At 38.4% G+C, this 25,391-nt stretch overlaps 1 protein-coding gene across 3 annotated transcripts in view; it reads right to left on the bottom strand.

Moving 5' to 3' along the window:
- Positions 1–912: 912 nt before the first annotated feature.
- LRCH2 (leucine rich repeats and calponin homology domain containing 2) overlaps positions 913–25,391 on the bottom strand; it is an 89,974-nt gene continuing 65,495 nt past the window's right edge. For all 3 annotated transcript variants that reach the window (XM_050964912.1, XM_050964911.1, XM_050964913.1), the window contains 9 exons: positions 23,238–23,286; positions 21,819–21,935; positions 15,104–15,148; positions 12,123–12,173; positions 10,593–10,650; positions 8,518–8,630; positions 6,910–7,047; positions 6,524–6,601; positions 913–5,380 (listed from right to left, as the gene is read on the bottom strand). In XM_050964912.1, coding sequence (XP_050820869.1) covers positions 5,261–5,380; positions 6,524–6,601; positions 6,910–7,047; positions 8,518–8,630; positions 10,593–10,650; positions 12,123–12,173; positions 15,104–15,148; positions 21,819–21,935; positions 23,238–23,286 — 769 coding nt within the window. In that variant the 3' untranslated portion in view covers positions 913–5,260. The remainder of the gene's footprint in view (positions 5,381–6,523; positions 6,602–6,909; positions 7,048–8,517; positions 8,631–10,592; positions 10,651–12,122; positions 12,174–15,103; positions 15,149–21,818; positions 21,936–23,237; positions 23,287–25,391) is intronic.

A 25,391-nucleotide genomic window follows, 5' to 3' on the forward strand; every position in this document is an offset into this window, starting at 1 on the left:
GTGATCCTTTACTTCATTTTCACATGCTCCGCCTGTGAACAACAGTAGTTTTGAAAATATATTTTAAAAACTATCATTTCCTGAAATACTGGGGAGAAACATGGAACTTCTGAGGTTTAGTGAAGACAATCACCATCTTGTCAAAAAATTATCAAAATTGAAAATATTTATGGAATACATCACATCTTACCATGGCTTGAATCTGGCCATGGATTTTAATGCCAATGTTTTTTATTTTGGAAGATAATTGCCTCCAAGTCACCAAACATTTAAAAGAAAATGCAGTTTTCACTATTGTGAAACAACTGCTGATAGTTCCCACCTCCACAATTGAGGCTATTTAGTTTCTTGTGGTATAAAAGTTGTGCTCCTGAGGAATTCTTTCATGTCTCAGTACTGCACGACACAAAATTTAGTACTTTGCTATATAAATGTATTAATGTACATATTTTAGAGCTTTCTGTGGCTTACCAGAGAGCTGAAAAGAGATGAAACCTTGACTGGCTTTTAGAAGCACTTTAAAATTTACAGTGGCTTTATCTAAAAAACTGCTGTGAGAGATCTCCACATCCAAACCTCTGCTCAGGCTCATTAACTCTTATAAAACCTTCTCCTGATCTTTATTTTGTTTTCAAAATACTATAGACTTTCGGTTTCCATAAGATCAGATGGCGAAATCTTGGTCCCACTGAAGTCACTAGCAAAACTCCCAATGACTTCAATGGAGCCAGGATTTTACTCAGAATCCTTACAATTCACGTCATAGTTAAATTACTATTTCCTTTCTTACTTTGCTCCTTTATACAGTACATTATTTAGGGCCCTGGTTATGTTATGGAAGGGCTTAAGAAATCTGGACACAACTGAGGCTTTTTGATTGTCTGTCAATGACTTGCACTCCTGTGTGCCATATCAAAGTCACAGATCATTCCAGCCTTTAATTGTTTTTATGTAAACTACTGAGATGCTTAAGTAAGTGTATTTCTGAGACAGTTCGAAGTCATTCAGCCACCCTGAACTAAGCATTTTATAGCATGTTTTAAGTAGCGCAATGAATCACCTAGAAATGCCTTAGCTGAAATATCTTATTCCTTAAAGAACAAAACATTCTTACATGAGACATTGGAGCCATCCAAACATCCTGCCAATCTTTGGGGGAAAAGAAGAAACTTATGGGGCCAAAGAAAACATATTGATATGTTCAGACACATAATAATATAAAACTATAAGATGCATTTTTAATTATCTTGGGGTAACTCAGCTTTGAATGCTCAATAATCATCACGTGAGTAACTCCTATAATAGTTAAATCATCCAAAGGCAATGAGTGAGATTTCCTAAAGCTCTTACTGTTGGCATAACTATTCCTGTTCAAGTCAAGCCAATGCTGAGTTCTCTGAAGCCCCCACCAAAAAGGGCCCAATCTGAGTAGCCAAAGAAGGTCCTACACAAAACGGAAACACTGTTTCAAATGTGCAGGATGTTGGGATCTCTTCACTCCATTTGATGCCCCAGTGCAGAGCCCTGAGGCAGTTTCCCACATGGAAAAGTAAGGGGGAAGACAGACTACTGGGAGCATGAGAGTGTGAAGTTAGTGGGTCTGTAAACAGATGTGGTTAGCAATAGAAATAGATAATAGAAGGATTGATGATGGCTTCTTATGATTAAAGATATTTAGAAACAGCACTCTAAACATGCAATATTAGTTAATTCCACCAGCTAGGAGCATCCTTCTACAGGCTGCTTTCCCCTTGTCTGTACATGGGAGGAGAGAGGGACTGCTACTTCCACCAAGTGGGCTGGGCTAACACAAGGGAATTGCCAGGCCCTGCCACACTGCATCCTGATTTCTGCATGGAAATCTAATATTCATTCAATATTGACCTAAGGAACCCTGTGTTCCCTTACTCTCCAAAGCTGCAGTTGAGGTTTATTTTGAATTCTGAGGTGGAGGAAAAATATGTGTTGTAGACAGCAATGCCTCCCCCATTTTCAGATTGGAGGTATTGTTTCTTCATTCTTTAAAACATGGAGTCGTATTAACTCCTTTTTCAGTCTCTTCTGCAGATGCTACTACTCCTGTGGGAATTCTGCACCATTGCACAATGCAGAATTTGTGCAGAATTCACATTCTGGGCAGAATTTCCTTTTTCCCCTGCAGAATTGGTGCTGCAGAGCTGCTGGCTACCACTAGGGGCCAGCAAAGTCCAGCTCTTTAGCTTGCAAATACATTGCTGGGGGGAGAAAGAGGGTTCTGGGCAGTTGTGGTTCCCAGCATGCCCTGAAGGAGGAAACACCGTACAAGCCTGGAACCTGGCATCAGGCTGTTTTTCCCTCTGGATCCCTGCACAGGAGGTGCTTTCGTGGGTAAAAAAAGCACTTCTTCAGATTTATGGAGTCATGCATCTGAAGAAGTGGGTTTTTTAATCCACAAAAGCTTATGCCCAAATAAATCTGTCCAACTATTTTAAGCTATTTAGGGAAAACTGTGCTAACTTTTATTTATTTATTTTTAAGTGAAACTAGTGTACTATACTGACAGCTAGACTTCTTAGTGTTAAAATTTTAAGTCAGAATGTAATCTTCTCTTGACATATTGCAATACTTCACAAGGGATAAACGAAAACTAAGTGACTAGAAGTGGTCTTAAGTGAGGATTGCACTGTATTCAGCAAACTTTACAGAGGAAACTTAATTCCATCAGGAAAACTGAAGTGTCGTTCAGGATTGTTGAATGTATTTAAAAACAGTCCAACAAACACTTGTATTATCCAACAGACTATGGTTACAAAACTCTGAAACTTAATGTCTTTGCCACCAGCAAGTTTATGGTTAACACTACTGGAACAGGATTGCTATTTTTGAGGTCAGGAGGGTATGTATAAAAAACCTGCAAGATAGTACAGTTCTTAATATGGAACATTTTCCCTCTTTGAATGATCACGTAATTCTTCAGCTATTAAAATACAGCAAAAGTAACAACCAAAAATCTGCTTACTGAACTAAAATGTGCTTGTTCATTGTAATCAACTAAATTTTTTTCCCCCTGATATTGCATTTATGTGAAATGAGAATACATTTACCCATTCTTTTTTTAGAATGGACCTCTCCTATAAATATGAATTAAGATAAACAACAACAAGGATAATTCAGAGGAAAGATAAATGAAACTACTTATTTTAGGGGCCGAACATTATATTGAGCCAATTACAGTTTCTGCATGAGTACCTGTTTAAATGATATTTTTATGTATGTGATTTTGTAAAGGAGGGCATGAACTGTATTTGAGAATGCACTCTATAAACAATAGCATATGTTAACAAGAGCCTATGAATTACTTTTATTTCAATGGATTTTAGTTAAAGAATATTAAAATAATTTTATCTTCTAAATCTTTTAGCCATCGGGATTTTAATTTTCTTCTTAACTGGCTTTAATACTTCAATTAAAGAGAGTAAGGAAGAAATAAAGCAATATTTTCTTCCTCATTCCTTTGCCAAATGAAATGAAATAGCTTTAGGTCAATTGGCAAAAGAGAACAACTTAATTTTTTTATATCATTTGGCACACAAGGTTTTACCCTTGATCTAAAGTAACAGTCTAAAAATACATCTGAGACATATTCAGAGCCCAACATTTTTGATTAAGACACATATTTACTAAGAAGGTAAACTTGTTTGGGAGGAAGGGAAAGAGACAGAAAGAAAGGGAGTCAACTGTCTATCCATCTTAAAATAGCTCAGAACACTGTGGGAAAAATGTCAGTCAGAAAAGCTGTAGAATCAAACAAGTACTTCAACCCAGAAGTTCAACAAAGCTTCTGTTGCGGGGATTTAAACATTTGTCTCCGAGAGTTTGATATTCTCAGCACAGACTTAACTGTTCATAATTGGTGACACTGGTGCAAATGAGAAGCATTGGTGTAAGGTGATGATGCGGTATGTCATGCAGGTGGTTATTTCCAAAATAAGTCCCTCTCAACAAACGTGTAAACACTGAAAAATATACAGATTCCTAGCTTGAATTTTTTTTTAATCTAACTTGTGGTGATTTGTTATTGTAAAAAAAAACAAAAAAAACAAAAAAAAAAAAAACCTAATGCAAAATCAGGAACAACATGATGTAAAATCCTGAAAGTCACAGCATAAACCTGAGATTTTGGCAGCTTTATCAAAACATCCTTAATGATTATTACGTATGCATCACTAGTCCATACATTTCTTATTTAACTACGGATGTCATGGTTTGTCTCAAAGACGGAAAATAACTCAAAAGTGACAATTTTTGTTAACAATACATTAAAAGAGAAGTGATTGGGTATTATCAAATTAAATAGCATAAATAAAATGTATTTACATTATTTTCCAATTAAACATAATCAATTAAATTGTGCAACTTAAAACACCTAACACAAAAAAATGTGAAGCATCGTTTAAATCTTCACATATTACTGACCTTACAAAAAACTATTAAAATATTAAAATTCCCATTGTATCTATTTCAGATAAAGAAATTGCAAAAACATTTAAGACTATTAAGAGTCATCAATTACACAGGCACTTCACATGTAAACGATCTACCATACAACTGAAAAAATAGTTTGGCACAACTTAGAAGATTGGAAAAAACACCTTTTTCCTATATAATGTTTTGTGTAAATACCATACATCCAACTAAATACTGGAGATGTTAGAAGTATATAAATTACAGTCAGAAGTGCAAGAAATAAAGAACTCAAATATAGAGCTATATGAAACAAATGGATTAAATGTGATCTGTCACTCAGATTTTCATTATCATACTGTAGCTGGTTTTTGCTTTATTTTTACATTTAACCCAAATGATTGCCAAACTTTTTATAGTAGGGCTTTGTTTGGGGGGTGTCTGTGTGTTATCCTTTATAAAACAGAACTAAACAACATTTTCAATGTAGTAAAAAAAAAATCCAGCTTTTAAAAATAATAATATCATGAAACATTAATGGGAAACTTGGAACTTATATTACCTGGACAGAGAATCTGATGTTGTTAAAAATCTCTTGTGCATCCAAGTTTTAAAACATCAGTATAACTGTATATTCAGGTAACAGTCAGTTAGAAATCAAAGTTTTACATGTCCCTCCAAAATAAGGCTCTGTCTAAAGTGTCTGGGCAGAAACTACTTCTGATGGCTTGGATGTTCCCATTGAGGAAGCTGAATTGCTTGGCAGCAATCTAAATCAATAGATCCATGATAAGTTGTCTGGTTTCCAAAAGTCATGTTACACAGAAGAAAGCTGGGATGCTTTAGATGAAGGTAGTTCAAGCAGAGCCTGAACTGTAAGACCAACTTTCACTAGACCCCTTTCCTCCAAAATGTGATGAGGCAGGCAAAGCCTTTCCTGAAAAATAAAATTGTACATGCATCATGGTTCAATCATTTTACACAGTTTGGGTAAAAAGTGTACTTTTAGAAGACTTCAACACTCAAATAGCTCACTATGACTAATTAGAGATCCATGTAGAAATCTTCTCTGGTCAATAAGTTTGCATATGCATCTATCTCTACAGCAAAATTTTAAGTGTGACAAGGTGCTCAGAAGTTAATTATATCTCACATAAGATCTGATAATTGCAGCATGAAAAAATGACAAATATAAATTAGAGCAAAACAAAAACTAAAGAGTGTTTCATTAAAATGTTAAACTAAGAAGAAATAAACACTATTTCTTAGAAGTCTCTGACAGTTTATTGACAATTTAGGGCTGGAGACTCCCATTTGCTTTCATAAACTGAAGGAGCAAAATGGAGTGAGGGTGGGGTAGTGCTGGTCAGTGGCAGACTTCTTCCTTCCTTGTCCTTGCAGAAGCTCTACTACAAGTTGTCTGCAAGGAGGATTACAATCTGCTGGAACTCCTGTCCTACTGAGGTGGAGTTAAACGGCCACTAGCAGAACAGTCATGTGGCTACTGCAAATACAAACTCATGGAGTTTCCTGTCCCCTAATGCACAGAAGAAAATTTGGCCCTTAATTTTTCCCTTCATGGAGAAGGTGGAAGAATGAGCATGGGTAAAATGAAAGTGAGGGAACAGTAACAAAAACTACAAATGAGCTAGTACAGTTAAGAGTCATACAAGCTTCTTCTGCGTAGCTCTGTCAATGCACCTTGTGATCTGCAAAATCCCTTTCATTCTAGTCCAAGAACTTTCCTAGGCAGATACTGCCATTCACGCCACAATGTGCCACTAAACGAAGTGTTTCTGATAAACACACACACACAGCTCTTCTATTCACCAGTAGATCTCAAAGCACTTCATACAGAAGGTCACTATCATTATCCCCTGAAACTGAGGCACGGGGAAGTGACCTGGCCAAGGTCATCCAGCAAGCCAGTGGAAGAGCCAGGAATGGAACACAGGTCCCCCAACTCCCATTTCACTGCTTTAACTACTAGGCTTTCTAGATAACCCAGAAAAGTAAATGCTGACACAACTTGTCTGTGATTATTAATAAAGTATATTAATCAATAAAGTGATTAGTATACCTGTGGCACGCCCAATTTTTTACAAGCATCAAGAAAGTTTTCAACATTTCTTCTGCACTTTGCCATACTGAGTTTAGGCTGTAAAGATAGGATGTTAGATCTTTGTTAGGCATTTATAAAAGGACTTTATAATTATGATGCAAATTCAATAACAGTTGTATTAGAAAACAAGCGAAGTTACAAAACTAATTTTTTAAGGACTTAGTACATAACAGACTGCTAAACCCTTGAGCCTTAATGTAACACCAAATACTGGCTTATTGCATCCTGAAATAAAATAAAAATTGATAATATAACCATTTAAAATAGCAAAGATAATTCACAATTTTGAACTCCAACAGTTTGCTTTCACTTCAGATAGAATAAAAATGATGCAGCTGACTCACCACTGCTGGTGATGGTACATGAATACTTGCAACAGAACGTGGCCTTATGTGGTTGGCTAAATGGCAAAGAACCACCCCATCCATCAACGCTGCTCCAATGTCATCTGGCAAAATGACCTTTAGCCTCGATTCAAGATTCTGTAAAATAGAAGAGGTGTCTATAGTAATGATATTCTCACTGTTGAGGAAATTTTGGTTTAATTTAAAATCCAGTAATCCCATAAATATAAAAACAACACTAAACCTAAACTGTTATGCTACTGGGTACAAATATTCTTTGTATAATTAACTTGCTTTTCCTCAGTTCAGTTTTTAATGACGTGACTATGTTCACAGGTATATCGAGTTAGCAGCTCATGCAGCTGCTCACCTGTGCACATGTGCAGATCAGCTATGAAAACAAACCTACTGCTCCTATCAAAGCCCATATAATGGACAGCTTGCACATTCATTTTCTGAAGGTGAAAGATCTGTAGGCTGAAATGTCAGGCTGAGAAGCAGCATCGGCTGCTGGTGAAGATATGGAGGCTATGGGTTTGATACATGCTATTCATGGGAGGCAACTTCTTTTTTCTTCTACTCTGGGGGTCACACCCACAAAGACACACACAGAGATGGTTGGAGTGGTAGCATATTTTGGGGGGTGGGGTGTCACCCGTCCAAGAAGTGATAATTGAGTGGTGAGGGGTGGAAGTACCTACACCTGTGTAGCAAGAGAGTTGGGGGAAGGAGGAAGTGCTTTTCACCACACAAACTACAAGCCTTCGTGGAAAAAGGGGCAGGAAGCACACTTGATTAATCATCTTAGGAGCAGTGCTTCTTCTAAACAGCTTAACTGGACTTCAGCAAATTGCTGCTGCAACAGGAGCTGGAGCTGCTATCATGGTGTTTAACTGAAATCTCTGTACATTATGTGCCCTTTAGACATGTGCAGCCTCTGATGACATGCGGCTGGGATTCTGAGGATGAATTAAAAATATAACTAATACAACGTCAAGAAGAACTGACTGTTCTAAGTTTCTGTTTTATCTAATCATTCTTTAGTAGCTGCATAAAAAAGAGTTACACTTTGTTTTAATAATTAAGAATGTAACTTACAAAATGATGTTCAGAATAGAGCGATATAGGAAAACATTTATTCAAAACACGGAAATTTAGATCCAACATGGCTTTATTCACACTTTTTTCAGCTAAGGTCCTTCCCACCAAAGCATGTCTGATGATTCAGGGATGAGGATTTGAAACCTGGGGCCAACTCTTCAGGTGCATGCCAGAATGCACAGCTTGTTAGTCAAGAGATGGGCACCATTCTCCTTGTGCCACGTTACAGCAGCATTGGCTCTCAAGGGCCAAACATATGGCCCAGATTGACATGGTGTAGGGGCATCCCAACTGCACCCCCTTTCCTAACCTGGTAGGAGAGATGTGTTGCATACAAACTCCAAATATGGAGTTACAATACTACAGTTATCATCCTTGCACTGCCTGGGCCATGTAAACAGGTTTTACAACAAGTACATGCTGGTGGTGCAAAGAAAAATAAGCGCACTGCACGCAAGGGTGTGGCCCCACCAGCTGGAGCCTAAACAGCAAGTCATGGGAACGTACATTGCGAAGATGTCTAATTTGTTCCCTTTCTTCCCTTAAATGCTCCATTTTCCTCCTCATTGTAAATCCAGGGTCCACTACTCCAGAGTCCTGGCGAGAGGAACGGCTGAAAGCTGTTATAAAACAGACAGTTGTCAATATTTGGAACACCCCCACTGTGGAAAAAACATCCACCAGTAAAGTAAGAGAGAAAATCACAGTTATTGAAATGTTAAGCAGAACAAGTACGTTTCAATGCTATAAAGGCTCAATGGCCTAGCAGTGACATGTAGTCTTTAGGTGTTAAATTTTCAAAGGGAAGCACATTGGCTCTTCCTTCAAAGGTCTGTATTTGTGCCTGTAAATTGGGTAGGTAGCAAATCTGTCTGGATACAAAACCGTGCTTTCATTTTTGACAGGGTAAATCATACTGGTTTTTGAAAATATCTATTCTTACAGCTTTTTACTGTAGCCCAGCATAAAACTGTTGTGGAAGGAACTCCTTTAATTTATTTATAACCATAAATTATTAAAATAAATATTTAAAACTAGGTCACAGGAGAGTTTATGAAACCACAAGTTACAAGTATGAATTTTCTTATTGATCAAAGCTTCATAATGCTGCACTGGTGCAATGGAAAGGACAAGGTTAAGCATTTGAGTTTGCATTTGATTTATCATTCTCCACTATCAAAAAACCTTGCAGGAGACTATTTTATTATTGGATTATTCTCTTCCTTGCAAACACCAATAACTTTGCAGTATTTAATTTGGAAGAATTTCCATAATATTTAGAAATATTGTAACTTATTATACTTTTACGTTTAATTCTTGTGAAAACACATTGAAAGAGGTTCTATTTTTTTGGAGTGGGGGTCGTCTTAGCAGGAAATAATCTAGACATCCCCAATAATGAGCATTTTATGTAACTTGTTCCTAATGCCAACACTGGTCCTGTACATTTTATGACATGCATGCTACACATAAAAGATGTGTATTCTCATCTTAACCACTGAGTCTATGGAAATACCCAAAGCATAAACTTCTTAAAAGGTGGAACTCTTTTTTATAATACACTGTACATTTGAGAGTGAACTGTCCACAGAGATAATAAATGACCAACTGCAGAATGTATTTTAATACTGAGTGCTTACAAGCTAGTATTAACAAAGAACAAATTTGTTAAGACAGCAAAAGATTGACCTGAATGCATATTGTAAAGAAGGAAGGTAAGCTTTTCCTAATGAGCTCAGAACCTCCCAGATGTTCATGTGAAATTCTTCATTGTTTGGCCAAGGCAGCATTTCTCAACTATACTTTAAATGGCTAATATATATATATATATATATATATATATATATATATATATATATATATATATATATATATATATATATATATATATATATATATATAACATGCATACGACTGATGCAAATGTCAGAAGATAGCACTAACTAAAAATATTTGTAGCCTTGCTTCCTAGTTTTCAGAAAATTAAGGTCTGCTTTAAATAAGAGGAATTAGCAGCACTCTGGAAGTGGCAAGGGCATGGCAGCCTAAATGTGCTGTGCCTAATGATTATTGGCAAACTCTGAAACCCCACATATTATTTCAATGGACAATAGCCTGCCCTTCTGTGAAGCTCCCAGCCATTGATTGTCAAAGGCAGATCTGCATTGGTTTTCCCCCCTACAGAGGATGGCAAAAGACACAAAAGAGAAATGAATAGAGCCCTGCAAATCCGTGGAGATTTGCTTTATATCCACGGGTACCTGCATCTGTGGCTACTCAGACCATTTTTGCAGATCCGATGCAGATCGAAATTTTGTATCCGTGCAGGACTCTAGAAATCAATGTAGCAAATAACTGCAATTTAGAGACAGTGCAGTTATGAGCTTATCAGAGCAGCTAGCCATGCCTCTTCCAACTGTACACTTGCCATAAGTCAACTGTGGGCACTGTACTGTGCAGTGGCCTCTCCCCTTCTATTTGTTCCAAAAAGTCCCAGTCTCATCTCTGCTGCCCTTATCTTCAGCTCTAATGTGGGAAGCAAGATTTGCTGTGGCATACTGTATTAGAGAACATCACCTTACCTGACCTAGGTTTGAGACCAAACGGACCATGAGAGTTACTGTCTGTCCTTTCATAATCCTATTAAAGAGAGATAATATATCAAGTTTTCTGCAATTTTCTCCAATTTTTGATGAAAAATTAAAAATAGTTTTCATGCCCTAAACTTTTGTTTCCATGACGACAACCTGCTTTAACTTAGTTACAAAGCTATAAAAGGGGGAAGACATTTTAATAAGAAAGCAGCAAATGAAGACTCATCATCCACAGAACAGAAAAAGACATAAGCCTCTTCTAGGCACAAAAGTGGCACAAGTTAAACTCAAATCTGTTTTTAAATCAATTTAAACTAGTGCAAGCCTCTGCGTGGACACATTTCTAAGCTAGCTGTGAACACTAAGTGTATCCTCACACTAGCTGGGATCAATTTAACTACATCTGTATAAAAGCCAATGCCAGTTAACTTGGTGCCACTTGTATGTGCAAGCAAGACCAGAACCACTTACAGAACAATGGGAAATGACAGCATGGGTAGGTTATTGTGGAACGAGCAGCTTGCAGATAGACAGCCACTAATCCAAGTCTGTCTCTCCCCTGCTGTGACAGTACAGATCAAGATCTAGTCTGGACACCCTTTTGCAGCTCAAATGGGGGGAAAATAGACCCAGGAGGGATTTTCTGCTTTCAAGAAGAAATTACTTTCAACAGCTGGGACAGCGGTCTCTCCCTTTCCAAAAGGTGGCGAAGGGAAACTCCAACCTCTTCAGATCCCTGATGTGCTTGGAATCTTCTCCCCGCCCCCTCCACTGTACACAGGAGACTCCTACCTCATGCCACACCCTCATGATCCCTATATGACAGTGGGTGGAAACCTTCAGCTTCATTGGATGTCTTTAATTCCTGGGTCAGTATATAATGCAGCTGACAGCCAGGGAAACATCATGGTCAGGCCACAAAGCATTTTCCTTCCTAACCCTCAAACAATCAGAGAACCACACCGCCTGGGTAAAAGACGCATAAGGCAGTCACGACTGTGGGGATGAAACCCCTTAAATTAGAAGGAGGCCTTTCACAATTCTGGCTCCTCTATGGACTCGCTGAGGTCCTATACCATAACTTGTTTTTAAAACTAAAATGCTACACATGTAGGTAGCCTGCACTCTGTCTCTGTTCCATATGGCAGCTATGATTTCTCCCTTCTCAGTAGCTATTTTCATCAGCTAAAGTAAGAGAGGCAGAAAACAAATAGTGCTTTCTTATATTCCAACCTTCGAAAAAATCAGAGAGGGAGCGAGAGATTTGATGGTAGTGGAGGCAAGACAAGTTAAGGAAGTTAAAAAGGAATCTGTCCTTGATTCCTACTTATTTCTGCTTTAAATTATTGCAGAAGTGCATAATATTTCAATTTCTCTTTCAAAGCAAAGCCCATTGATTAACATTTTCTGACCTGTCCAAGAGTTGCATGTTTTTGCACAGTGAACCACAATGAAAACAAATTAGCACACACAGAAAATGTTCACTGAAAAGAAAAAAAAAACACCACAAACTTGTACCTCAGATGATACAGGAGACTGTGGGGACACATTAGTATGATCACTGTCTTGCTAAAAAGAAATCAAAGAGATGAAATTATAAAATGAAAATTATGATTTTGAATAGGTATAATATGAAATTATGAAAATGCATACAAAAGACACATGCAACATTTTTTCTTCAAGTGTCGGGCAAAGTGGTAGTGACTAAATAAAAAAATTGCAAATCAACTAAACACACATGTACAACAGCCATAATTCGGACAAAGGGTTTTTCCTATTGTAAAACATCTTTAACTTGAACACCTCAATACATGGGAAAATGCGTAAGTCTATTATTCATTAAATACATTTCAATTTGACATACTTCATTTTGAAGCTAATGTTATTTTAAAATATAGTCCTTTCATTTAGTTGTAAAATGTTTAAGTCACAGAGCACACCTTTATTTGTAATTATTATTTTGGAAAAGATCGGAACTAGTTAACTGCAGTTTTCCTTTAAAGATGGTCACAAAAATAGAGTGTAAAGTTGTCACTGGATCTTTCTTTGAGATCCAGCTTTTTCTACACTACAGAACAATTTTTCTCCAGATTTTAACTTTAGATGCATCTATTAATTCACACTTGAGTAACTATAGCAGTTGAACTGGAACTGTTATAATAATCTAAAGGATTGCTTTGTGTGTTTCCATATTGTTAAAAAGACAAAAAAGGTAAAGGAAGACTATTTCAGCCACCCTGAACTTGCAATTGGAAAGGTAACTGACAGCATTATGGTTTGCCAATGGTTTCGCTTTAAATATTTCCAACAAGAAATGAAAGACAAGACAAAGAAAGGAGGACAAAAAATGAATTTCAAAAGTAACACCAACTCTTTACTTACTATAGTCCAGACTTTCAAATGTGAGGCCGGAGTCCATTTGGTATTAGCTAGGGCTGCCAATTAAATGGCAGTTAACTCACGCGATTAAATAAAAAAAAAATTAATGGTGACTAATCGCAGTTTTAATCACACTGTTAAACAATAGAATACCAATGTATTAAATATTTTTGGATGTTTTTCTACATATTCCAATATATGGATTTCTGTTACAACACAGACTACAAAGTGTACAGTGCTCACTTCATATTATTTATTACAAATATTTGCACTGTAAAAATGATTTAAAAAATCAGTATTTTTCAATTCACCTCATACAAGTACTGTAGTGCAATCTCTTTACCATGAAAGTGCAATTTACGAATGTAGATTTTTTTTATTACATAACTGCACTCAAAACCAAAACAATGTAAAACTTTAGAGCCCACAAGTTCACTCAGTCCTCCTCCTTGTTCAGCCAATCGCTAAGACAAACAATTTTTTTAAATTTACAGGAGATAATGCTGCCCACTTCTTATTTACAGTGTCACCTGAAAGTGAGAACAGGTGTTCACATGGCACGTTTGTAGCTGGAATTGCAAGGTATCTATGTGCCAGATATGCTAAACATCCATACGTCCCTTCATGCTTCAGCCACCATTCCAGAGAACATGCTTCCATGCTGCTGATGCTTGTTAAAAAAAAAAAATGCATTCATTAAATTTGTGACTAAACTCCTTGAGGGAGAATTTTACATCTCCTACTCTGTTTTACATGCATTCTGCCATATATTTCATGTTATAGCAGTCTTGGATGATGACCCAGCACGTGTTTGTTTTAAGAACACTTTCACTGCAGATTTGATAAAATGCAAAGAAGGTACGTACCAATGTGAGATTTCTAAAGATAGCTACAGCACTCGACCCAAGGAAGAATCTGAAGTGCCTTCCAAAATCCGAGAGGGACAAGATGTGAAGCATACTTTCAAAAGTCTTAAAAGAGCAACACTCTGATGCGGAAACTACAGAACCCGAACAACCAAAAAGAAAAAACCAACCTTCTGCTGGTGGCAGCTGACTCAGATAATTAAAATGAACATGAATTGGTCTGCACTGCTTTGGATTATTATTGAGCAGAACCTGTCATCAGCATGGACGCATGTCCTCTGGAATGGTGGTTGAAACATGAAGGGACATCTGAATCTTTAGTGCATCTGGCACGTAAATATCTTGCAACGCAGGCTACAACAGCGCCATGCGAATGCCTGTTCTCGCTTTCAGGTGACACTGTAAACAAGAAGCAGGCACAGCATTATCTGCAAAGGTAAACAAACTTGTCTGAGCGATTGGCTGAATGGACTTGTAGGCTCTAAAGTTTTCAATTGTTTTATTTTTGAATGCAGTTTTTTTGGTACATAATTCTACATTAGGAAGTTCAACTTTCATGATAAAGAGATTGAATTACAGCCTTGTAGTAGGTGAACTGAAAAATATTCTCTCTTTTGGTTTTTACAGTGCACATATTTGTAAAAAAATTACAAAGTGAGCACTGTACACTTTGTATTCCGTGTTTTAATTGAAATCAATATATTTGAAAATGTAAAAAACATCCAAAAATATTTAAATAAATGGCATTCTATTATTGTTTAACAGCGCAATTAATCGTGCAATCACATTTAATTTTTTTTAATCTCGAGAGTCCTAGTATTAGCATTTCATGCTGATGGATGCTATGGAAATAATATGGTGCAAAAAGCATAAGGAAATATTAACAGGCTTTTTGTGGAAGAGTCACTTCATCCAAAGTACCTAACACTGTGCATAGTATGCATATAGCAGTGTATATATTGCTTTTGTTCAGTTTAATATCTGAACTATTACTAGTTCGGCACTAAAATGTAAAAATCCGCATATGCTTCATTGTCTCCTTGTTTCCTTGTGTTCCCATCTGTCTGAATGCAACTGTTGTCTCTTGTTTTATACTTTGATTGTAAGATATCTGGGCATGGACAGTCTTTGTGAGATGTTTGTATAGCACCTAGCCAAGCGTGATCCTGGGCCACGACTGGGTTCTTAGGTGCTACAGTAATACAAATAAATAATGAATTTTCTGAGGTATTTTTTTACCACAATCATGCTCACCTCATCATTTTCATTTCCACTTGAACTCTTTCTGGAAGACTTGTACTACAAAACAGAAACAAGTTTTGTTTTTTAAACAGGAAACATGGGTTTCATTTGTACAAAATGGAATCTCTGTCCGTCAAATTGCCAGATAGATGGGCATCATTCAGTAAACGTTTTTAAACGGTGAAGAACTCGGGGCTGGGAGCCAGCAGTTTCTATTCCTGACTGCCACTAACTCCTGACATGATCCCGAGCAGGTCACGTTACTTACCTTTGTCCATCCACATTACTTACCTATGTCACAGGGCTGCTGACAAGCTAACAGTGCTGCAGAAGTAAAAACAAAAGATTACTTACCTTGTGCAGTAACAGTGGTTCTTTGAGATGCGTGTCCCTATGGGTGCTCCACATAAGGTGCACATGCACCTCTCAAGCCCTTGATCAGAGATTTTCCATTAGCAGTGTCCATTTGGCCTGCTCATGCCCTCTATACAACCTGATGCCACACTCTGAGGGCATACAGGGCTACATGGGCAAACTGCCCTCAATTCTTCTGTATCTGAATGCCCAACAAGAACAGTTTGAAGCAGAGAGGAAGGAGGGCAGTAGTGAAGCACCCAGAGGGACGCACATCTCGAAGAACCACAGTTACTGTGTAACTACTACTTTGAGCAGTGTCTTTATGAGTGCTCCACTTCAGGTGACTCCCGAGCAGTGTGCTCACTGGGAGGGAGCGAGCTTTGGAATCAAGTCCAAAATCAAAGACCGTACAGCAGAACTAAGTGCTGCATCAGATCTGATGGTGTGAACTAATGCATAGGGTTGAGAGCACTGTAGCAGCTCTGTTAAACTCAGATGCTGGAATATTTTTGTGTAATGCTGTGGAAGTTGCTTGTTATCTTGTAGTGTGTGCTACAGTCCTTTGAGGAGGCAAAGCACCAGCTGCATCATACCAAGCACTAATACAGCCAGAGATCCATCTCAACAGCCTCCATGAAGAGATCGTGCATTTCTTTGACCGTTCAGCAATGGCGATAGAGAGTCTAGGTGATTTCCAAAATTGTTTAGTCTTATCCATATAAAAGGCCAATGCTCATCATACAACTAACGTCTGAAGAGAAATCTTCCGGTGAGATTTATGTGGTTTAGGAAAAAACACTGGTTAAGACTGGTTAAAATGGAAATTCGACAGCACCTCAGGTAAGAGCTTTGGGTGCAGTCACAGAGAGACCTTGTCCTTGAAAAATATCGTGTGGGGGTCTACCATCAAGGCCCCAATTTCTCCAACCCTGAGGGCTGACATGATAGCTACTAGAAAGGCCATCTTCATAGATAAGTGAAGCAAGAAGCAGGTTGCTATAGATTAAAACGGAGGTCCTATAAGGTATCTAAGTACTCAGTTGAGATTTGAAGTCTGAGCAGGATCCTTAACACGTGGGTGAAGATTACCCAGACCTTAATAAATATCGATGACATTAAGTGCACAAAAATAGAAAACCCCTCTAGAGGGAAATGAAAAGCTGATATTGCAGCGAGAGGAACTTTAATAGAGCTAATAGATACACCTGTTTTTTTAAATCCAGCAGATAATCCAATATGGCTGATGGAGAAGATTTGGGCACAAGGGGGTGATCTTGATACTAGCGGTTGAACCTCTTCCATTTCTGAAGGTAAATAATTAGAGTTAACTCCCTTTTACTGATTAGTAATATTTAGTAACATTGAGCAGGTGGATTTTAATACCTTGAGCCATCTAGGAGCCATGCTTGGAGATGGAGGACCCCTAGGTCGGGGCGAAGCACATGATCTGCATCCTGAGAGAGGAGAAGACGGACCGTTGGGAGCTTGAGCACCAGCTGGACACATAGGTGAAGCAGGTAAAGATATCAAGCTTGCATCGGCCAGGTCAGCACTACAAGGATAACTCTGGTCTTGTTTTGCCTGATCTTGTTCATCACTCTAGCATTAGTAGTATTGGAGTGATTGTGTAGAACAGGTCCTCTGTCCAAGGAAGCAGAGAGGTGTCTCCCAAAGGGAGGTGACTTAGACCTTCTCTTCAGTAGAATAAGAGGAACTTCCTGTTGGGGGATGTGGTGAATAGGTCCATCTGTGGAAGTCCTCACCTCTGGAATATTCCATGAAGGATTTGAGAGTCCAATTCCCATTCATAGTCCTGGGAGGAGCACCTGCTGGGCAACAAGCTTTGACATTTTGGACTTCAGGAAAGTAGCTAATATCTGAATCTGATGGGCTATACAGCAGTTCCATAATTGTATAGTTTCAGTGATCTTGCACCTTCCTGTTTACTGATATAGAACATGGAAGCCACATTATCTGTAAATGATTCTGACTGATTTACTCTTGATAAGGTGTCAGAACTGAAGGGGGATAACTTGGACTTCTTAACATTTAGCTGGAGACCCAATTCTGGAAGAGGGAGAGAGCTGTCTGGGTGGAAATTAGCACTGCTTTGTAAGACTGGGCCTTGACTTTTCAGATACAGGACGACTAAAACTGCTTCTTGCTGAAGATAAGCAGCCAGCCCCACTTGTAGCAGAAAGAGAGCCTGAGACAAAAGGCCTTGTATCAGAAGCCCATTATGAGGCCTAAGACTTGAACAAAAGCAGTGGTCAAGCCTTGCTAATAGAAAGCAAAGTTAGCAAAAAAGTCAGGCTCTGCCTGTGTGCAGGCTCACAGAACCTGGCAAGAACAGGGCTGGTATTGCAGAAACATGCACACTCCTAAGAGCTAGGCAGAGGACACTCACGCAAGCACATTCCAGAAGGGTGGTACTAGAATACCCCGACACCAAGTACAGTACGAACACACTCCCCGAAGATGATGCAAGGATACACTGACCTCCTCTTAGAGATAAGGTCAGGGTGACAGTGTGAGGGACAGAGATGTTTTGATTGAACCAGCATATACAAGGTAATGGGTGGTAACAAACCACGTCATGGAGCAGTAACTATGTCTGAGGGGCAACATGCAACTTGTTTGTACTGGTGTATAAAGATGGATCTTAGAGGGAGTGTCTTTGTCTGGCTTAGGGGGCAGTGGAAAGTCCCACCACTAATTGAGCTGGTCCATCGTCATGGGCATACATGTGTGAGTGTAACTGTAGACATTGATCCGTGGAGCTAGGATCATGCTTTGTTGGCAATAAACCTGGCCAGGTGCCTTTGCTTCTAAACCAAGTCTTGTGGTCTTATTGGGCAGTTCTATCCAGGTCTCCTGTGTCTGCTATCTGCACAGAGCTAGGAGAGTACCCTGAAAGAACAGACACAGGCAGCCAACATCTGACACCACCACTAAAAGCTTTAAGAACACCTTTGGGGTCAAAGAGAGGTCAAAGGGAAGTACTAGATATTGAAAATGATCCTGGTCCATGATACTAGAGCGCAGGTATTTCCTGCGTATGGGATGTATTGCTATATGAAACAAGGCGTCCTGTAGGTCAACGGCTGAAAGCCATTAAATTCTTAATGGCAGATTTCAACTGCCTTAATTATGAGACCATTCTTTCTGCAATCTTCTGCCTCATTCACTCCACACCTCTAAACTTCTGGAACAAATGAAGCCTGGGACCTATAGACAATCACTTCCTTTACTAGACAACCCTGGTTCATCCCCACAGGGTCCATCCTATGCACTGAATGAGGAACGGGTCCTATGAGGAAACAGAAGACAGCATCCCTGTTCTTAGTTCGGGCACTTGGACCTAGACCCAGCACAGTCTGCAGCAGCCCAGAACTGCAATTACAGGGAAAGTCCTGCTCAGCCCTGGGCTGGAGCATGCTCAGTGCAGAAATCACCTTTGGACCTTCTAGCTGGTAAAACTGAGGATGTCTCTACTGAACAAGTGTGAACTGCAATTTTTCAAAGGCTTATAATTTGGCCAAATTTTGGCAGATTTTTGTAGGGACAGCAAAAGGGACATCCTGGACATAAAAGCCACCATCCTGTCAAATTTCAAGTACCTATTCCAAAGCAGCAGCCCTAGACATTTTTTAAAGAAAAGGTCACCAAAATTTTATAATATGGGCAAAGCAACATTCTTTGAAAGCAACATTCTTTGAAATGACAAACATTTTAGCTATAATTAAAAAAAAATCTTACGTAAGACAGAGTCATTACTGGCCCTTAGTATCAGGAGGCGGCCGTGTTAGTCTGTATCCACAAAACCAGAGACCCGTGGCACCTCAAAGACCAACAGATTTATTCGAGCATAAGCTTTCGTGGGTAAAACACCCACTTCTTCAGATGCAGGCATTATACATGAAGAGAAACGAGTTTCCTTACAAGTGGAGAACCAGTGTTGACAGGGCCAGTTCAATCAGGGTGGATGTAGTCCACTCCCAATAATTGATGAGGAGGTGTCAATACCGAGAGAGGGAGAACTGCTTTTGTAAAGAGCCAGACATGCCCAGTCCCTATTCAAGCCCAAATTAATGGTGTTAAATTTACAAATGAATTTTAGTTCTGCAGTTTCTCCTTGAAGTTTGTTTTTGAAGGTTTTTTGTTGAAGTATAGCTGCTTTTAAATCTGTAGAAGAACATCCAGGGAGACTGAAGTGTTCTCTTACTGGCTTTTGCATGTTACCATTCCTGATATCCGATTTGTGTCCGTTTATTCTTTTACGTAGAGACTGTCTGGTTTGGCCAATGGTGTGGCTCATGTGGTTGGGTCCTCTGACAGTGTCGCTAGAGTAGATACGGGGACAGAGTAGGCAATGAGGTTTGTTACAGGGACTGGTTTCTGGGTTAGTGTTTCTATGGTATAGTGTGTAGTTGCTGGTGAGTATTTGCTTCAGATTGCGGGGCTCTCTGTAAGCGAGGACTGGCCTTCCTCCCAAGGTCTGTGAGAGAGGGATCATTTTCCAAGATAGGTTGTAGATTGTCAACGATGTGCTGGAGAGGTTTTAGCTGGGGCTGTAAGTGATGGCCAGTGGTGTTCTGGTATTTTCCTTGTTGGGCATGAGCTGCACCATCAGGGACTCGTTCATCTGCACATCTACCGATGTGATATATGCCATCATCTGCCAGCAGTGCCCCTCTGCCACGTACAAACCGGCCAAACTGGACAGTCTATGTAAAGAGTCCTTCCCTTTCCCCTCTTTGCTCCAGAGAGTCACATATAATACTAGGGGACACACTTCTTGCCAATTCAGGATGATGTGCAGGGAAGTCTCCCCAGCCTGGGCCTGACTAGGGCCTTGCTGCACTCCATAAGGTGCTTCCAAAGCCAATGTTCTGGCATAAATGCACAGCAGCTATTGCATTTAATGGAGATATGAGCTTCTCCGAGGTAGCATGCTTATCGTCACTGGCCGAAAAAGAGTGACAGGAGGAGACGTGGTTTTTGAAACCTGGTATCCTAGGCATAATCTAAGTCCCATGCTGGGAGATTGGAAAGACTCTTACGTTGGGGAATCCAACAATAACTAGTGAATACTAAATAACAAATAAAATGAAAAAGTTATAACAAAGTATCAGCTCTGGACATTAGAGGATTCTGACTCAGACCATGCGGTGCTAAGAAAGAACTGGAGAGGTAGTCGGTCAGTTCCACCCCTTATCTCCCTCAGTGTGGAGCATGAAGAGAATAGGGATGCTGGTGTGGACTAACGGACACTATTTGCAATAATTCTCCAATTTCAGGAGGATGGAGCACATATGTATTCAGTTGACTATACAGAGGCACTTGCACTCAAAGAAGAAATGTGCAATTGGATTCAGTTTATTTAGATTTTCTGTAACACTGTTAAAGCTGTCATCTCTTTATAGACAGAAGGGCTAATCTGAAGCTTGTCAAAAAAAACACAATTATCTACAGAAATTGGGTGATTGTGTGCCTATTTTGCATCATGCAGACACTGACATCTTGTGACCATTAGTACACATTGCAAACAAATGGAAATAATCTCAGAGTACTTCCTCTCTCTCACCCTCAAGTTAATGCAGTAAGATAGGTACTAAATCAAACATGTAAGGGTGATATTAGCATACTGTACTAGGATATGTCAACTGATTTAAGATATACTGTATATCTTTCTTATATGGCAAAAATACCAAATTGAGCATAAATGTTTGTTTAAAATAGTTTTGTTTATTTTTTGCGGTTTTAATCTTGAGGTGGGGAGAAGAAAAGAAGAAATGATGGATGTTTGGAAGGATTCTAGGTTAGGTTTTATTCTCTACCTTCAGAACACAGTTTTAAGTTTACATTTGCTATTGAAGATAAGAGGAATAAGAAGCATTTCCACACTCAGCTAAATGTTTCCAGTTTTCCTGCACTCTCAAATTGCCCTGGAAGCACATGTATTAATCTAACAGGACTGAACCAACTGGAGAATATAACACATGCAAGTTAGAAGAAAATGCTATCCCATCAGGCCCCTTCATTTAGTTATCCAAGAAAACCCACCTGTGTATCTTACAAAAGAGAAATAAAGCCCATAGTATTTTTAATGACTCATGCCTAAAACACAGTATTTCAAAATATTGTTTGTTAATATGATTAGATGATATATACACACTTCTACAAATTGCAGCAGAGAGTGAACCAGAAGATAAATGTATCAGTTTGTATCATACTAGTCTGGTGATAACTAAGCTTAAATACATTGTCTTCCTTTAGGATACAGGAAAGGTGCTCAAGTTGTAACTAGAAACATTAGTTCTTCAAAGAGGGAAAAGAGGCAGCAAATGAAAAAATAAGTATACAATACCTTGAAATATTCCTTTCTAACTTGTTTGCTCCTCCTCCTCTCTTCATTCTGCCAAATAACAGGCTGTGTTTCTGGCCAGTGCTGCTCATCTGTCAGATCCTTTTGATTCTCTAGTGGCTGCAAAGTATTTAAACATTATCATGGATTATGAGGACAGTGAAATTATATTAAAGAGGTCAATTTGAACAGAAAAGTTATTTTAACTAGAAATACTATTTATCTTGGGCCTTATTTGCCTCTGTTACAGTTCAGTTTTGTAGCATTGTAATTTCACCAATCTCTGATACAGGTTACTTCTACAGACAGCACTTCTTACATTTCAAGACTCTAAAATAAGTTATATATGGTGGAGAGTATAAGTTTAATGATGGCCTTAAATTACTTAATTTTTTTTTAAAACCACAGCTTTCTTCATTAACCCTGCTGGGCCTGATTTTCACAAATTAGGCATGTACTGAAATTGTATACACTAATAGGCATGCAAACGGAAAGGTAGATATGTGATGAGCTATTCATGAGTGATCACCCTATTTGAGCACACAGCAAGTCACTGTGCATGCAAATTGAGGTGTGCATAATTTTACACATCAGGTCAGTTATCCACTGATTTTTTTTAATAAAGCATTTTTTTGTGACTCCCACCTACAACCAAATGTATGCAAATAGATGGCACTATCTAAATATCCATCTTTACAACATGTAAATTAATATAATAATTTGAAGGAAACAATAAAAGGCTTATTCATAAAAGATCAGTTAATTTAAATAATTAAATGGTCTCATATCCACTAAATATAAAGGAAGATGATTCAAAAGGAAATATTTACCTACAAGGGCAATGCATATAAATCAATCTACATTTCTAAAGCTCTCTTTGTATTACCACCTAAGGGCACCATAAAATGAACATAAAACAAATACTGAATTGAAATCTACAACCAAACATTTTGAGTTTGATCACAAACATTTCACAGCACTTTGATGTGTTTCCTACCTAGGCATAAAAAGCAAAACAAGAGATCTACAATATAAGGACTATTTAAAACTGAGGAAACAGAAAAATCTGTTACGCACAAGGCAAAGAAATAATACAAGAATAAAGTAGGGCGAAATTAAGACCCATAATGCCTTAGAAGCAGTACAAAGATCTTAAATTGATATAAGCATTATTTGAAAGAAAAAAATGGAAGCCTGTATTAAAGATGCAATACAAAATGAAGTTTACATGAAGAGGGACATTTTTAGATTAACTTTACCTTTGCAACCACAATTATGTACATAAATTTATTAGTAACTGCAAACAAATACATCTGTGAACACAAACACTATGCAAGTTATGCTACACCAGTAGCACATCCATGGATGAAATGATTATCAAGGGCTAATAAAGGTTATATAGTTTTACATGCACATATTTACCTGCCATCTGTAAGGAGACACTGGAGAATTTGTTTCATCTCTTGAGACACTGTAAAAACAAAAACAAAACAACACAAACAAACCCTATTTGAATATGTATTTTCTTGGTTTTATTAACTATGTTATTACTTTTTACACACTAATAGCAAGACTTCCAAAATATTTTATAAGGATATAGAAATCTGATATTTTAAGCAGATTTTCTGAGGTCTGAATGTAGTCTTAAAAATGCATATTGTTATCAACATTGTTTTGATGTCTTGTCTGTTGCCCAACTTTATAACCAATACTGTGAAAGATAATTTTATGAGAATTGATTAAAATGTAATGAACTTTGAGATTTTTGCATCCAGATCCATTTCAAGGTCCTTTATAGTTTTAGCATACTATGCTTACTATTTTCCAAGTTTATTTCCAATACATACAACAACTGGATAACAAAAATCTTTAAAATATTACTTGTGGAATTCAGTTACTTACTTTCTTCAAGAACTAGATACAGACTTTATTCAAAATTACCAGTAAAACTGAAGTCTGTTCTAATGCCATTTTAAAAGGGCACTTTCAGTTTAAGGGCACACACTTATTTCCCCCCCCCCCACACACACACACTGAATATTAAGAACATCTAAGATTACAACAACTGAAAGTTCAGAGTAAAAATTTCTCTATCGTTTCCAGAGTTTTTATTTTGTGATTGCAACAGCCCCGTGTATAGTTACTTTCACTGTTTGCTCTGTACGGTCAATTTTTGTGTGTGTGTGTGGGGGGGGTCCTTCACATAGCAATAGGGCAGAGAAACATTTTAGAAGAGGAAAATTAAATTGTAGAACCTCAAAAGTTCACATGGGGATTAACGGGTAGATATAGTACTTGAAACTACTTGTATTATTCAATTCAAAAAATGAGCTTAAAAAATTTAAGTTCTTTGAACAAAATCCTTCTTCAAAGTTCCTACTTAAAACTCACTGCTTCAGTAATGGTTACCAACAACCATCTTGGCTGACACTGGGGACCAAACCAGGGAACCTCCAGAGCTGAAAGCATGAGTCCCATCATGAGCTGAAGAGCCAGACACAGTAGCTGTGGGCTGCAAGAGATCCTCCCTTCTGAAGACTTTGCACAGGGAGGGATACATAGCACTCACCAAACAGTGGGTTGCACTTAGTCATCTACAACCTGGTAACAGTTAGAAGAGTAGCAACTTGTGATTTCTGCTCCTACTGCGTAAGAACTGTGCATATCCTGCTATTTTGTTTCTGTCTTCCTCAAGCTCACTCTCCTTATTTCTCCCATTTGCCTGACAGACCTTATTTTTTACACTGTAAGCATTTGGGGGGTTAGGGACTATTTTCTGTATGTTTGAATGGAACATATTACATTGGGGACCAATCTGGTCGAGGCCTCTAGATGCTACTACAATGTAAGTAATCAATCCTGCAGCTCTCATATAGTGAGATCTGACCACAATGAAGGTTTTTGCCTGTTTAAATTCTTCAGAAACACAAGGCAGGTGAAGTGATATCTTTTATTGGACCAACTTCTGTTTGTGAAAGAGAGAAGCTTTTGAGCTTACACAGACCAGAAAAAGACCTGGTAAACTTGAAAGCCTCTAGTTTTCACCAACAGAAGCTTGTCCAAGAAGAGATATCCCTCACCCACCTTGTCTCGCTAGTATCCTGGAACCCACATGGCTACAGCACTGTTAAGTCTTCAGGGCAGGGACAGTCTTTTTGTTCTGTGTTTTTACCATGCCTAGCACAATAGGTTCCTGGTTTATGGCTGGGGCTCCTAGACGTTACTGCAATACAAAAAAACAACAATAATCTGTTACCTGCCCTATGTTAAAAGCTTCTTCAAGGAGTAGCAGTCAGTGTGGATCCCATAGCAGATGTGCATGTGCCTCATGAACACGAGATTGGATTTTTTTTTTTTGTTTTTTTAAATAGCAGCATCTGTTGGGGCGATGCATGCACCCTTTGCCACCTTGGGCTCTTGAGCAGTGACATAAAGGGCAGGGTGGCTGCAGCCTTTTCTCATTTCCCTTGCAATTCAAAGCCTGTGGAAACTGGGGACTCTGGAAAATGGGACCGGAGGATGGGCTGTGGGATACACATTGATAAGAACCAGTTGCTGTAGAGTATGTAACTGTTC

This window comes from Gopherus flavomarginatus, chromosome 8 (assembly GCF_025201925.1).
Source record: "Gopherus flavomarginatus isolate rGopFla2 chromosome 8, rGopFla2.mat.asm, whole genome shotgun sequence".
In the NCBI taxonomy this organism is placed as follows: Eukaryota; Metazoa; Chordata; order Testudines; family Testudinidae; genus Gopherus; species Gopherus flavomarginatus.